Source organism: Chaetodon auriga, chromosome 22 (assembly GCF_051107435.1).
Source record: "Chaetodon auriga isolate fChaAug3 chromosome 22, fChaAug3.hap1, whole genome shotgun sequence".
NCBI lineage: Eukaryota > Metazoa > Chordata > Actinopteri > Chaetodontiformes > Chaetodontidae > Chaetodon > Chaetodon auriga.
In genome coordinates this window covers 11,018,307-11,033,347 of record NC_135095.1, presented here as the reverse complement: position 1 = coordinate 11,033,347, position 15,041 = coordinate 11,018,307, and the positions used below count along the sequence as shown (strand labels likewise).

Genomic DNA, 15,041 nt, shown 5'->3' with positions numbered 1-15,041 from the left:
GCTCTGTAATTCAGTTTTTTCCTTCTGGAAAGCTGTCAATAACTAGCAAACTGTGATCACTGAACATATTTTGGGGTGAAAGAGAGCTTTGTTGTTGAGCAGCAGCTGTGATTTCTCATGTTGACAGGGAGGAAAATACACACCGAGCAGGAAACTGCACCACTTGTGTGTCTTACGACTGAACCCTTGGCCAAATACCTACAAATATACACATGGTAAATATTTATGCATAATAAATAGTGTATATGAAGCTACTTGATTATGTGTTTCCTCCTCTACTCTAAATCCAGCCATGCCCTCCTTATAAAAACATGCTGATCTGATGAAGTCATGAACATCCACAGATCCTGCCCACATACTGAGGACACGGACATGTGTCACTTAAAATAGGCCTTAAAGCTGCCGCACAAATAAGCTATAAGCTGATTTATCACTGTGCAACTTTCTACCCCCAAATATATCACCGACGTGCCACGGGAAGCTGCCAGTTGGCTTCCTACTTGGCAAAAGCGAGAACGATGTGTCAGACATTTAAAAAAACAAACAGGGAAGTCTGTCTGGTGCTGTAACAGATATAGACTCCACGGCTGCGTGCGTCTTCACCGTGATACGGGCACCGTGGTGAGAAAAAAAAAAAAAAAAAAGACAGCGTCCACACAAACATGACCCTGACTTTATTTGCAGACAGACACAGCGCAGTCAGAAATAAACTGTGCGTCATGTGGGCCGCCGCCTCAGGCCTGCAGAGGCTGGAGAGCCGAGGGAGGCGAGGTTGGTCTGAAACGCTGTCACAAACCAGAAACCTGTCATTTCTTCTCCTAAGCAGGACTTTGTCTGTGCACTTGATGTATTAATACAGCTGTTTGTCATGCAGCAAGACAAAAAAAATGCAAAAAATGCAGCAAAACAACCTCAGCAAACTAAAGATCAGCGCCAAGAACGTGTTGTAAAAGCTGAGTAGAAACAGAGTCATTCTGCATTAGACTAGGTGTATTTATTGCACAAGAATAATTGTAATTACTGGATTAGTATGGATGTGATTACTGCACCAGAAACATCATATTGCACGTGGAGGGGGCATTGAAAGCTTGTTGGATTTAAGTGTGCTTATGGGCCAGGGAATGATGATCCTGAAGGCCTGTCAGAGGTCAACAGGTCAAACAGGTGAGCGTTCAGGCTGAGGAGAGTTTTTTTAAGAATGTCTTTGGCTCTGCTGAGGCAGCAGGAGGTGGAGAGGTCTTTCAGGGAGGCCAGAGGGCGTCCGCTGATCTGTGCAGGGACTATTTCTTCAGTAGAAAGTAGTTCCAGCATCCACAGCATGTTCTGTGCATTACCCCAACTTACAGGGACAGTTTCTGAGAAGCACCACTGCTATTGACTGTCTCAAATGTCATATCCTGTGAAAACCACAGGGGAAATTACAGTCAGCTCCACTGAGATGGGCTGGACCTGAACCACGTGTCATGTCCAAATTTACTATAATATAACCTGAGCAATGCCCTGATCAGAAATACATCAACACTCATACAAGCCGAGGCTATAAACACAACAGGTTATTTTTCCAACACGTGAGGCTTGTGGGGAGCCATTTAAAAATATGCACGCCTGAATACTCTCCTGAGAGCAGCATTTGTTTGTTTGGAGGGGTTTCAGGTGTTTGCTTCATGTCAGACTCTCTTGCTCTCTTGTATTTTTAGCGAAGCCAGTGCTGAACTTGACAGAATATAATAGCTGCAATGAACCCATCTCTGCCCTTCAAAGCTCCTCTGTTATTGGCCAGTCTGTGAATCACAGGGCTGACAGATATTTGAATGACTGGAGATAAACAAAGTCATCCTCTCCAGGTGACTCAAACGGCAAAGACAACAAAGCCTCGTTCATGACGTGCCTCTTCCAATCACAATCTTTAAAGAGTGTTTTACCTCCTTCACATGTCGGTAATCAGAGGAAGAAAAAAAAAAACTTAACACGTCTAAAAGGGATGTCAGAGATAAAGAAGCCCTGAGGACAGTAGGACAGGCGTGATCTGCTCCCTAAAAAGGGCTTTACTCAATTCATGACTCAGCTGTTGTCGTCACTGGTGTGTCTCTGCCCTGACAAGCTCAGCTAGACACACGCACGCACGCACATACACATCTATGAGTGGCCACTGCATACCTTGAGACAGTGATCAAGCTTAATGTTAAATTAATGAAAGAAAACAGATTTAATGCTTTTAATCCAGTTTCTTAGTCAGGATCCTTGAGCTCAGTCTAACTGAACACGTAAACCTTTTTCAGTGCTACCTACAATTACATGCCGACTTATTTAAGAACCAAAACAAAGAAGCAAAGCCGGGAAAACCTGCTGTTTTCAACTGACAATGGTTGTTTGTCCCATGCAGACAGCAGTGTTTAAAGTTTAGACCTTTAATTAAAGTTTGCAACCTCTCATATGAGTCATCTTCAGTGTGACCTGTTTCCAGTGAAAGCTCGTGTTGATGTCTTCATCTGCCAGGTGCAAGCAGGAGATCAGAGAGAGACAGACGGGCTTTCTTGAAACCACAGACAGACGAAAGACAAAAAGGAAAGCAGGCAGGTATTAAGACGGGGAGAAATAACAACAGGCGAGCAGATGAGCAGAAGCGGCTCGAGGACAGACAGACGGGACCGTAGTGACAGACAGGTTTGGGAGGGCAGAGAGCCCCGAGAGGCAGACGGGCGTGTAAGCTGAGAGCTGCAGGGGGAGCGGCGCTGGAGCCCAGCAGAAGATCTGATATCTGAGACCATGGAACAAGACGAAACACAACACCAGGCCAGTTTCACACTGTGCCGAACGGCCCGACGGCACTGAGGAGGTCACTGCCAAAACACTGTGCATCAGAGAGAGTCTGCACACTCACACATCTCAACTTCTTTTGGTTTTTAAGAGAAGAAAATCGACTAATGCTTCAGAGCCAGACCCATAAAGAGATATCAGCCATTTGCAGGTACATTGATATCAGTTTAGAAGCTGGGCAATGAGGAAAAAGGCTGTGATAACAGTGTTTAACAGAGAGCCCTGAAAGATGTCCTGCTCAGTGCAGACTGCAAACTAAGAAAAAAAGTTTCAAACTCCATAGACTTCACATCAGTTATATGTCATTTACAACCGGATATCACATGACCAAAGCTCCATGCGCAGGTCAAGACAACTGAGCAAATAAAATCAGCTGTGAAAAACTGCATTCTTCTTCTGCAATCTGTAGCTTTGAGCTTTGTTTGCTATATTTCTAGGCCATTTAAAGAGATTTCTGGTAAACCTAGGGATAGTTTGTTTCGTCTGAGGAGTCTTTGCACATCCCTATATGTCCACACACGTACACAACATTCACAGGCCTTAATGATTTTACAGCGGGAACAGACTGCTTGTTAAATTCAGAAATAACAACCTGCACCATCCACTGTGAAGCACGGCTCTCTGGAGTGACTCTTTATTTCCTAAAGCCTATAGTAGATGCAATGCTGCAACACTGTGTTAAAATATTCAAGAGTAAATGTAGCAGTAAAATTCAATCTCATGTTATCCTTTTACATTTCTCATGGAGTATGAATTTTTTAGAGAAAATGCGCTTCAAAATGTAGAAAAATACAACCAGCACATCCATTTTAAAGCAGTTTTTTCTTATTTTGTGACATGCAAAAACCAAGCCAGTGTGCAAATGTAAGAAATGTAGAGCGTCTTACCTTTTTCTGGTACCACACCACAGCATCTTTTACTTTGGAAGCCATTTACATGTCCCTTCTCCCGGCCTAGGGCATCTTAGACTGAAAACACATAGTGAGAGAGAGAGAGTAGAGCAGCGTGAGTGACGGCGTAATGAGGAGAGAGAGACACGACTGAGGTCTATATACCTGGCAGGGAGGTGTGTCATGGCCGCTGACGAAGGAGAGAGGGAGGGGAAGACACACACACACACACACACACACAGCTACACGCAAACACATTATGCAGATTTGTGTGAAGGCGTTCACTCTGGCCTTCCTCCCACATGAAAACACAGACACAAACACACAAATTATGTCTCCTTATCTTCTTCTAATCTTCTTGCTCCTGAACCTCACACACACATATTAGTTATTAGATCAGTCACTTTTACATGTTGTCTCCCTTGACACCCACCTCACAACATAAACAAACACAGTCTCTCTACGAGCTCGGCTGCTAACAATTATCACTCTAATAGTGGTGGTTACTGCTGGTTGTGCCACTGAATCATATTGTGACACACACACATGCACGCGTGCGCACGCACACAAACACGTATTTTCCAGGAAAATTTTTGGGAATGGCTGTTGGATCCCCCGCAGTGGTTTGGGCGTGTGAGTGATTGGGTTGGAAAGACAAGCTCATAAACACACACACATGCATGCACAGACACAGATGAATTGACAAGTGCTAATGACAAGACGGAGCGCTGCTGAACACACACATGCAAGCTGACGTTCACTATAACGAAGTGGCAAAATGCATTAACTGTGTGTCAATGTGGATGTAATCATTTGACTTGATTATCAGTACTCATCATCTATCAGTAGTCCTGTAAGATGGCGGCGTGCACAGATGTTGATGGTCCTACAATCCGGTGCCTTCTGTGTGTTTTTGTTTGTCAAGTTTTGTCAAGCACATTATGTCAACAGAGACCAGTCAGACAGCAGATCGAAGCCAGCCTCCCTCCCACCTTTGATGCACACCAGTTTGCTTACAGAGCAAATAAGTCCGCTGAAGACACCACGGCATCACAGCTCTTCACCCCCCGCTGAGCCACTTTGAACATCAGGGCAGTTATTCAAGTACGCTCTCCACAAACTATAGCTCGCCATTCAATGCAGTCATTCCAGACATACTTGTCTGCAAACTGTGTGACTTACACCTCAAGCCTTCCTACACACACCTGGATGAAGCTCCGACCGAAATGACTCTGCAGTAGTCCCAGGCTCCGACCGGCAGTGACAGAAAGGTGACACCCAGGTAATTTTGCCCTTTTTCATCTACCACGCGAGCTGAAGTTCCAAACGTTAGCACACAAATAACTAGGACCATTATTTACCGTTTCTTATGGCACATGGTGAAAAGCGAATTTTGCTCTACCAACATGATGACTGTGTTTCTAATGCAATAATTATAGTTCTACCAAAGCATTAAGTACATTTATTCAAGAGCAAAATTACACTTATTCACAAAGTTTATTTAGAGGCCGTGTTGTCGGCTGTGGATGTTTGATTGCTCAGGTTGTGCTGTTACTCTTTCTTTTGTGGCTTTTTATTGCACTGATCAGGAGTAGTGCATCTAATTACATAGTATTCTGAATAAAGACAGTAAAGGCTTTCTGTTTTATTTCTAACATCTGGGTCACTGATGATGGAAGATCACAGAGAGGCATTAATCTGTGATCTGTGTTCAGAGTGTGCATTAGGCCTGCAGTGTGTCAGTGGTACAGTCAGTGTGTTATTCCAGGAGGTCGTCTTTGAAAGAGGATCTCCTGGTGATGGAGGTGACGAGAGCTTGTTTGTTGTGGGGGCTGGAGCAGACAGTGTTAATGGATCCACGTCAACAATCCGGAGCTTCAAAGTTGACACTGTGAGCAACAACAAGGAGCTAATATTCCCTCATCTAAACAAGCTTCATGTGCACATCTGAGAAGATCTGAACTGAAACAGACTCAGTATTAATATGAGGGCTGTAACTATGTCGGCTGTGACTACTGATGTAGGCTAAAACATTAAAGTAGAAACCTTCTCTCCTCTGGTCAGTGGAGGTGACAGAGGGAGGCGATGTGGTTTAAAAGAAGCTGTAAAGTGGAAAGCATGGACGTTTGGTGGTTAGCCGCCCTCCTTCCCTCTTCTCTCTGCCTCTCTTCCTTCCCCCTCTGTCTTTCAGTCTCTGTGTCTCTTTTCTGTTTCTCTGTTATGTAAGTGCAGCGTTGTCCTGCTGTGTGAGTGGGAGGGATGGAGGCGCAGATAGATGGAGAGTGATGGAGGGCAGCGGCTGCAGGCCAGGCAGACTCAGGGGGCAGTGGGAGCTTTCTGTTTTCTCTTTGGCTCTTTCGGTTATCAGGAAATATTACTCAGTCCCATGAAATATTCAGTTTAAACCTTTAATTTGCAAAGTTAAGACAGCCCGCTTTGCATGTGAAGGCTTGTCTGTGCTGCCAGTCAGTCTGCTGGGTAGACCTTCCCTGATGCTCGCATTTCCAAATCGTGACGTGTCATCCTTTTTGATGAAATTACATCTAAACATGCTTATAGATGTCGAGGCAACGTACCAGCGATTGTTCTTTCAGCTGAGAACAGCAGAAGTTATATTCATTTTTGCTAGATGCAACAAGACTGAAAAGCTGAGTCGTGTTTGTCATCCATCAACGTGACAGCAGCTAAAATAATGAGTGGATTAGTCATGATGTTTCAATCGGCAAGGGAGGAATAACAGAAAACCTAAATGTATTTTATCCTTTGCAAGGAGGCTGGATTATGCGTCACAGCCAGCCAGGCACAGAGGCGATGGCACGGTTAACTTGCTAATAGCTGTCAGCTGTGAAATAGATGCTGGTTCCTGGTCTTTTTGGGTTTGGGCATGAATTTCTGGACCCATGAAGACCTTTACTTACAAGCGCTGCCAGTTTTGTAAAAGCCATTTGACGAGTCGGCTGATGACTGCTTACCTTCACAGAACTGTCGTGAGATCAAACTGCAGGACTGCTCGACAGCTACACAGCTAGTCTCGCCACAGCCAAACCACAACACTTCATAGCGTGTGTCACCATCTCAAACAAATAGGGGAGTAACTGTGTGCGAGTGTGTGTTTATGTCAACCTCACGTTCAAAGCCGCCCTGGAGCGAGTCCCAGCGCAGTGTGTCAAGATCAAAAGCAGGAAGGACAGAAAATGTGCTACTCTTGAAGCAAGTGTGAATGTTTCTACGTCAAGCACAGGCATCTGCAAGGAGTATTAACTGAGAACACACACACACACACACACACACACACACACACACACACACACACACACACACAAATGCACGCACCCACACAAACAAACAGAGCAAACCACAAGCTGACTGATGCACAAAACTGCAAAGAACCCAGTTCCCATAATCGTAAATGCTGCATGCATGCTGATCATAAAGTAGCAGAGGCGTGGGTGTATATGCACTTGTGTATATACGAGTGTGTGTGTGTGTAATCTTACTTAGCCTACTTTCAGAGACACATTTCAGACTGAAGACCAAGCTTGTCCAATTGAGGACAAAAGTTATGTGGCCAACTGGGAAAAAGTGGATTCTTTGGTTTGTGGTTACGGGGGTTGGGGTATGTCTCTAGGAAATTAATGCAAGTCCATTTAATGTCCCTACAGTGACTCAATGTGTGTGTGTGTGTGTGCGCGCATTTTGCCCCAGAGGCAGAAGACATTTTTAGCAACAGGAAGAAAGTCTCTTGCCTGCTGCTGTCTACGATTACGATCACCACTCCTCCCTCCATCCTCCCCTGCTGAACCACACTCCACATACACTATATGATACAAGTGCTTGTTGCTAAAGCATATTTGAACTTAAAGACAGCCAGGACGATGCTGGTTTGTTCGTTTTAGGCGCAGTGGTTTCACAAGTCAGTGGGTTTACAGTGTCAATAAAGGCCTTCATGTGAAAAGTTAAGAGGTGGAGATACAGGCGGTGACAGACAGGAATAATGGACGGCGTTCATGTAAAGAGCAAACACCATACGGAGCGTGAGAAAGCAAGAAAGGTATTCGCTTCACTTCATCTGTTAAAACAAACACAGACGAGAGTTTACAGTATATATATATCTAATACACACACACACACACACACACACACAAGTGTAACACGTCCACCCTAAACTCACATTTACCTCAAACTATTCAGCTCTGCAAAGAGTTTAAAACAGCCATTCATTAAAATACACGTTTAATGTTCAGCAGCCCCCCCACTGCAAAATCCCTGGGCTGCCCTGCATGCACGGCAGATTCAATGATGTTTAGGTGACGCTTGCTTCCTTGTTGTTATTGAATTGAATTATTCTTCCCTTTTCCAGTGAAATGTTCCCCGTGCCTGCTGGCTGCAACATAAGCCCAAAGCATGGTCGATCCACCCTGTGCTTGACAGGTGTCTTTTCATGAAACCCTTTGCTGCACAGTAGAACAGAGCACCACCACTCCAGAGTCTGCTACCGCTTCGTGAGGGTCTTTTTCAGTCAAACAGGAGGTTTGACAGATCACTCTGAAAGCTTTCCCATTCGTCCAGACCTCAGCTTGACCTCCACTGTTCCTGTTAACTCCCATTCCTTCATTATATTATGAAATCGGGTTACCAGCTACCTGAAAACACTTTGTATCTCCTTATAGTCATGTCCTGCTTTGTAGCCATCAACTAATTTAATTTTCAAAGTGCCAAGCAGCCACAGCCCTAACAAGCTGATTAAAGTGTAAGACCTTGGTAAAAATGTGAGAGGTTACATCTCTGAATTGTACACATTTCAGATCTCAGCCAATGAGATGCTAGAAACAGGTTTGTGTCCAGCAGGTGTGCTCGTAGCTGGAGAGGTGCCAGCTCGCCTTATGTGCGAGGCAAGGCAGCTAACACCATACTGCACCTCCATCATGCCTCAGTGTGATGCCAGCGCTGATTCACACACATTATGAGGCAAACACACACACACACACACATCTACTCTTGCCTAACACAGCTTCACAGACAGGATTAGCTGTAAACTGGATGACATCAGAAAAAAGAGGCTGGGAGATGTTTCCTAACACACTTTTTTGCCCTCACCCTCACCACTCTGGGCCCATCACCACATCAATTACGCATTATAGCTTTCTCTGTGTAACCTGTGTGTGTGTAATAAAGTACTAATCTGAGTGTAAGATGAATTTCTTTTGAAGGGATTTTGGTGACTTTTACATATAAATAATGGACAAAATTGCTGATGCAGCGTGTTGAGGAGAATATTTTCACTTCACAATAACATAAACCAGAGAAAGGCAGTAAATCGTCACATTTGGGGAGCTGGAGGCAGTGAAAGTTTGGCATTTTTAGTTGATAAACGATTATTGTTTGCAGATCTACTTTGTTATTTAATTTTTATTCCCCTTATAGGATATTTGAACATGAGCAAACAAAGAGGTTTTCAGGTGTACCATCTATAGTTTACACATTTCACTCTTGTGAGGGTTCTGCAGTTTGAGGTTACGTAAAACATTTTGAGATCAGACCAACATCAGTGTTAAGAGCACAATCAAGATGGCTTGGCGTTCAATTACTGTACAGCAACAACTGCGAACAACTGCGAGCAAAGTGTCAGATTGCACAACTGCAGAACAACAATGGCGAGCATGTCGAGGACAGAATGAAAACAGACCTTTATCCAGACAGACAAACCTATGAGACTGACACCCCGTCATTAGTGGAGCTCAACCACAAACAGCAACGTCTCCTGTTGTTAACTCCCCGACTCTCTGGCAAACCCTCCCCATCCAGAGATAAGAAAAACAGGCAGATCCTCCCTGCTCAAAGCCCCAAAATCCATCCATCATAGCTCGGTGTGATGCCAGCACTGATTCACACACATTATCAGACAAAAACACACACACAGACGCATACTATTGCCTAATACGGCTTCATAGGCAGGATTAGCTGTAAACTGCTGGGTTATTATTTATGCTGGAAAACATAACAAGACGAAATAGGCTGGGAGATCTTTCCTTACATGCTTTTTTCCGAAACCACACGTTCACAGTGTTCCCAAAATACACCGTGGTTTGCGAGAACAGAGCCTAGACAACACACACATACACACACACAGGGTGTATGTATATTCTGGTCACAGGATTCACAGACCTTGAGAAGAAAACAGCTGAGGGAGTGTGTTTTCCTGTGAACCTGCTTTATTTGAGTCTGCATTTCTAACCCACTATCATATATTTTAAGAGGCCGTCATGTGTTTGTCCTCAGTTGATTCCACTCATTTTCGCACCGCTAACTCCGGGTACAACTCATGTCAACAAGAAGCGCCATTCACAAATGCACCCCATTACAAAGCTCTCAAAGAATTTAACAACCTCAGTAACAACCACACAGTAGCGCACACACAAAGACACACACACACACACACACACACACACACACACACACACACACACACACACACACACACACACACAGACCAGTGCCAAGTCTGCCTGACCAGTGGTCTGTCTGAACTGGGCCAGAAAGAGAAAGAGAGAGAGAGTGGTCAACTAAGACAGTGTGTATTATGTAGGCCACAGTTTATAAGAGGGCTTTTTGTGCCTGTGACTCTGTGTGTGTGTGCGTACGTGCATGTGTGTCTTTGTGTGAGCAGGAAATGGTTGGTGTAATTACCCATATGTCTCCTGCAGCTACTGTACAAATGCTGATATGAATGAGTGTTAGCAGCAGAGGAAGGTGGAGTTGTCAGTGCATTGTGTTTGAGTGTGTGTGTGTGATTGAGTGTGTGTGTGACTTCCAGGACATATTCAGATCCTTCACTTAAAAAGTATAAGTAGAGACTCTGTAAATCTGTAAATTAACCAGTAACTAAAGCTGTCAGACAAATGTAGTGGAGTGAAAAGTACAATATTTTCCTCTGAGATGTCGTGAAGTAGAAGCATACAGCAGCATAGTAAGTGAGTAAATGTACTTAGTTACATTCCACTGGTGGAGTTTCCATGTGATCTCCCTGTTCGATTTGTAAGAGATAATAAGAGAGAACTGAGATGAAACCAGAGTTTAACCATCTGAGGGGTTTCCCAGTGAAAACCTCAAATGTCTTTTGACGATGTTAAATTAGTTTTATTACAGACTGTACTATTGTGTGCCTCAAAGCTGGTTTCCATCATATCATCACACACTGTTTGTGCCATGTGCAGCTGAGGCCCCTCTCACTCCTACTGTTCAATTATTTTTTGCTATTAATCAAAATGTGAACGAGGTCAAAGTAATCATGTATTCGTATGGGTCAATAACCCAATGGAAATCCAAAAGTAACACACACTGGGTCAAAAGATGACCCTAAATGACATTTAAAAAGTAACCACCCTTTTTGGTTTGATTTATAAACCCAACACGTTATTGTGACTGGTCACCTAATGGTTTTCACACCCATGGTCAGAGTTTTACCCAGTCCTGTGTGGGTGCTATATTGACCCAGGGCTGGTGCCACCATTCACCCAAACTGGGTTCAAAGTGTCCCAGTAAATCTTACTGTGTAAACAGCAGCAGTCAGTATTTCAGCAGACTCCATCACAGCCAACAGCAACACAGACGATGACACAGTCCAGTAAAGAAATCGTACGCACGCACACAAACACGCACACGTCAATGAGGAATCCAGTGTCATTTTCAACATTTTACCGTCGATGTGCGTCTGCGTCTGCGCAGTCAGTGAAAAAGCATCTGAACCTCTCAGTCCATCAGCGCCTTCCAGAAAACACACACACACACACAATTACCACAGCTAAATGAGTGCTGAGAGTGAGGGTGTGGCGAGTATGTGTGCGTTCATGAGTGTGTCTAATAGAAAATTAGTGTGTATGTGGAAGTTGTGTGTGTGTGTGTGAGGAGAATGTTTTTAATGGCTCTCATAACATTTAATTTAATTGGTTATGCAACCTGCCACCCTCTGACTTTTTCAATCTGACTCTTAATAGCTCCTCTCTGAGATGAACACACACACACACACACACACACACACACACACACACACACACACACACACCTCTTTCCATTCGTAATGTCTCACATTATTGCAAATGACCGCGGCTGGTTTCCAATAACCTGTTACACTCTGCACTCAGTTCCAAGTTGTTAAAGTAGCTCACTCATGGAGCTGTGACTCTATCAAATCTCTCGGTGACTCTTTTATCTCCTCTCTTCTTTATTAGAAAAGCAGAATTTACCAGATGTTCAACTGAGATAATCTAACTGACAAAGCCTGATCTTAACCTTGTGGTTGTACGCCTCCATCAACCAGTCAAGTCACCAGTTGAGATCACGGTGACCTTGACCTTTGACCATTAAAAATCTAATCAGTTCATCCTGGATTAAAAGTGATTGTTTGTGCCACATCACACAGGAAAGGGTGCGCGTTTAATGACTGAAGCGACTGTTTCAGCTCAGTGGGCGACTGATTGAGCTCACTACACATTCACATGAAAGCACTTAACCCTCTGAACCCAAACCCCGCTCCTCATGCTATACATACAACCTGTGCAAACCAGGCTTCTCCTCTCTGCTCTCTGTAAACACAGCCTGCAGTCCAGGCTGAGGATCGTGCTAACAGATTAACCTTTCAGTGATACATGTAGAATAAACACACTGGGGTTCTGAGGAGTAGGTGTAAACATGAACTCATATGTAATCAGAAATGAACACAGAAGAGGGACAACTACAGATCTGACCCAAATCCTACATGAGATGAGGGCGCTTGCCACCTGCACTAGACAATTTCCTGTGGGAAATCAAGTAACTTAAGTCCAGCAGAGCAGAGGAGAAACACATTAAGGTCAGCCAGCGCAGTGTATGTTTCCTAAACCTTGTGATGTGTAACTGTATACGTAGAGTGCGGCAGCATCGGAGGTTTTACAAGCTGGATAAACTGAAATGAGTCACGTCAGGTTTTAAATTCAAGATGGAGGGAGGCTTCATGTGACAGGCCTCGTGGAAGGCCGGGAGGCTCAGCGGAAAGCCTCCACTCACAGCTCACAGGTGGGCGACTTTCGGGGCTGCCAGGGCCAACAGAAAAACCATCACCGACGCAACAAAGGAGATCCACAGACGGCTTTTTAAACAAGTTCACCTCATCCATGGTGCGAGAAAACCAAGCCGCTAATTATGGCCTGAGAAAGCAGAGAGTGGCGGTCGGGCAAGTTTAGATGGAAACTGAGCGTGAAACAATGGTTTCGGCGCTGGTTTTTAGATGGACAAATTACAGAGAACTCCAGCTCTCTGAGCTCAGGACTGCTGGTTTCCTATCAGTGTAACGCTCCTGTGGGCACATGAGGAGACCTCCTTCATGAGAACTCGTGATGTGTAACACTAGCCGCTCCCTCTCTCTCCGGCTGCTCTATATTTCATGACGGGCGCAGGTTACATCTCTAAGCTGAGCCGAGGGGGCACGTGTGTGTTTTTAAGTAAGCGTGTGTGTCGGACGCCCGCGGGAAATACGACGCTGCCCAATCGATGATGAAGGGTCGAAGGTGTCAGGGGGATTCTGAGAGTGTGTGACATGGGGGGATCAGGTTTTCCATCATGTTGGGTGAATCCCTGACAATCTCAAGTAACACCAATGCTTGACCTACACAGGGCTTGATCATATAGCAACACACAAAGCCCCCATGAACTAACAGAGACACCAGACATGTAATGGTAATGGTGAAACACAGAAGTGAGGGAAATCAGACTGTGGAACTACTCCAAACTGGAAGAAAATATTTTGACAAGCATCAGCCGGATCATTGATCATTTCGGTTATTAATCAGCTGTGACGTCCATGAACTGAGAAATGACAAACACGCAAGCAAAAGCTTGGATTCTGAAATTAGCTGGACCAGTTTGGGGTTAAAATGCGGTGAAATTCATCTCAGCAAATAAAACACAACTTCCAAAAGAACACCTCAGATGTTTTCTAATCATCTCATTAAAAATGACGGATGTTTCACTAAAAATCATCATCATGTAATGAACAACAAAACCTGAAAGCAACCTTGTATCCAAGCTCACCTGCATCACACAGCCTCTAAACGTGCCTTCCTCAATAGATAACAGTGATTACACATAACTGTACACACAGAGGTCTTTGACTCATAAGGAACAATTTGCATTGAGCACCATAAATATCACACTAACCGGTTTTGAAAAACCCTAATCTGGGACATCCATGCAAAACATCTCAGGTAAAGATCTTTCTAGTCTGTTCCAAAGCTTAATATTCTTCGTAATATTTGTGTCTCACATGAGGCAGTTTAGTCAAATGTGTGAAAACACAACACACTGGTGGACAAGCTGATAACATGGAGGCATTCATTGGATAGGAAACCAGTAACCAGAGGTGAACTGAAAGAACTGAGTCATAAAAAGCATGCACACACAAACACACACACACACACAAACACACACACACACACACACACACACACACACACACACACACACACACACACACACACACACTAAAAAGCCCTCTCCTCAGAGGAAAGTATGTCCTTTTTTATTTTTTCACATTCTCGTGTTTTGCCTTTTCTCTTGCAGACATAATGAATGGTACTCATGAACTACTGTAGCTGCCTGAGCAGGGTCACTGGTGTGTGTGTGTGTGTGTGTGTGTGTGTGTGTGTGTGTGTGTGTGTGTGTGTGTGTGTGTGTGTGTGTGTGGACAGCTGACACCCTCGCAGCAACAGAACAGGGGTTGTTGAAGCATGCAGTGTTCTAACAAAAACAAAATATGTTGAGTTGCGGGGGGTGTGGGGGGTGGTGCACACTGGTAAACACACAATGAGCGCACACACACAAAAACACACAAACACACACACAGACTGCACTCACCTCTAGTTGGGCCGTGCAGCTGACTGGTGTTTCGTCCTCACAGCCAAATTAGGACGGGAGCTGCACATTTGGACAAAAAGAGAGAGACGGTCAAGATTCAAAGCAAGCAGCGTGTGTGTGTGTGTGTGTGTGTGTGTGTGTGTGTGTGTGTGTGTGTGTGTGTGTGCACGAGCGCTTGTGTGTGTGCAGTGTCTGATTTGGGCTTTGGCTGGTGTCTGCATGATGTGTGTCCATAAAGAGGCTTAAAAACAGCGTGTCTCTTCCTGAGCTTCAAAAACACACACACTGTGTGAATGAATTGTGAATGAATTGTCAAAAACAGTAATGAATAACATCAGGCAGAAAGGATCCCAACAGTCAAGGTTCTTCAACAATGTAGCTCTTCTGGAAAGTCAGGTGGCCGACCACCATCATCATCTTTCTCTTTAATCATCATAATCACTCCCA

The 15,041-nt window shown here is 44.4% G+C and overlaps 1 protein-coding gene across 4 annotated transcripts in view; it reads right to left on the bottom strand.

Moving 5' to 3' along the window:
* Positions 1-15,041, bottom strand: part of LOC143314760 (protein PHTF2) — a 39,814-nt gene that overhangs the window by 20,671 nt on the left and 4,102 nt on the right. For all 4 annotated transcript variants that reach the window (XM_076721890.1, XM_076721888.1, XM_076721889.1 and 1 more), the window contains exons 2-3: positions 14,595-14,654; positions 3,705-3,785 (exon numbers count right to left, since the gene is read on the bottom strand). In XM_076721890.1, coding sequence (XP_076578005.1) covers positions 3,705-3,749 — 45 coding nt within the window. In that variant the 5' untranslated portion in view covers positions 3,750-3,785; positions 14,595-14,654. The remainder of the gene's footprint in view (positions 1-3,704; positions 3,786-14,594; positions 14,655-15,041) is intronic.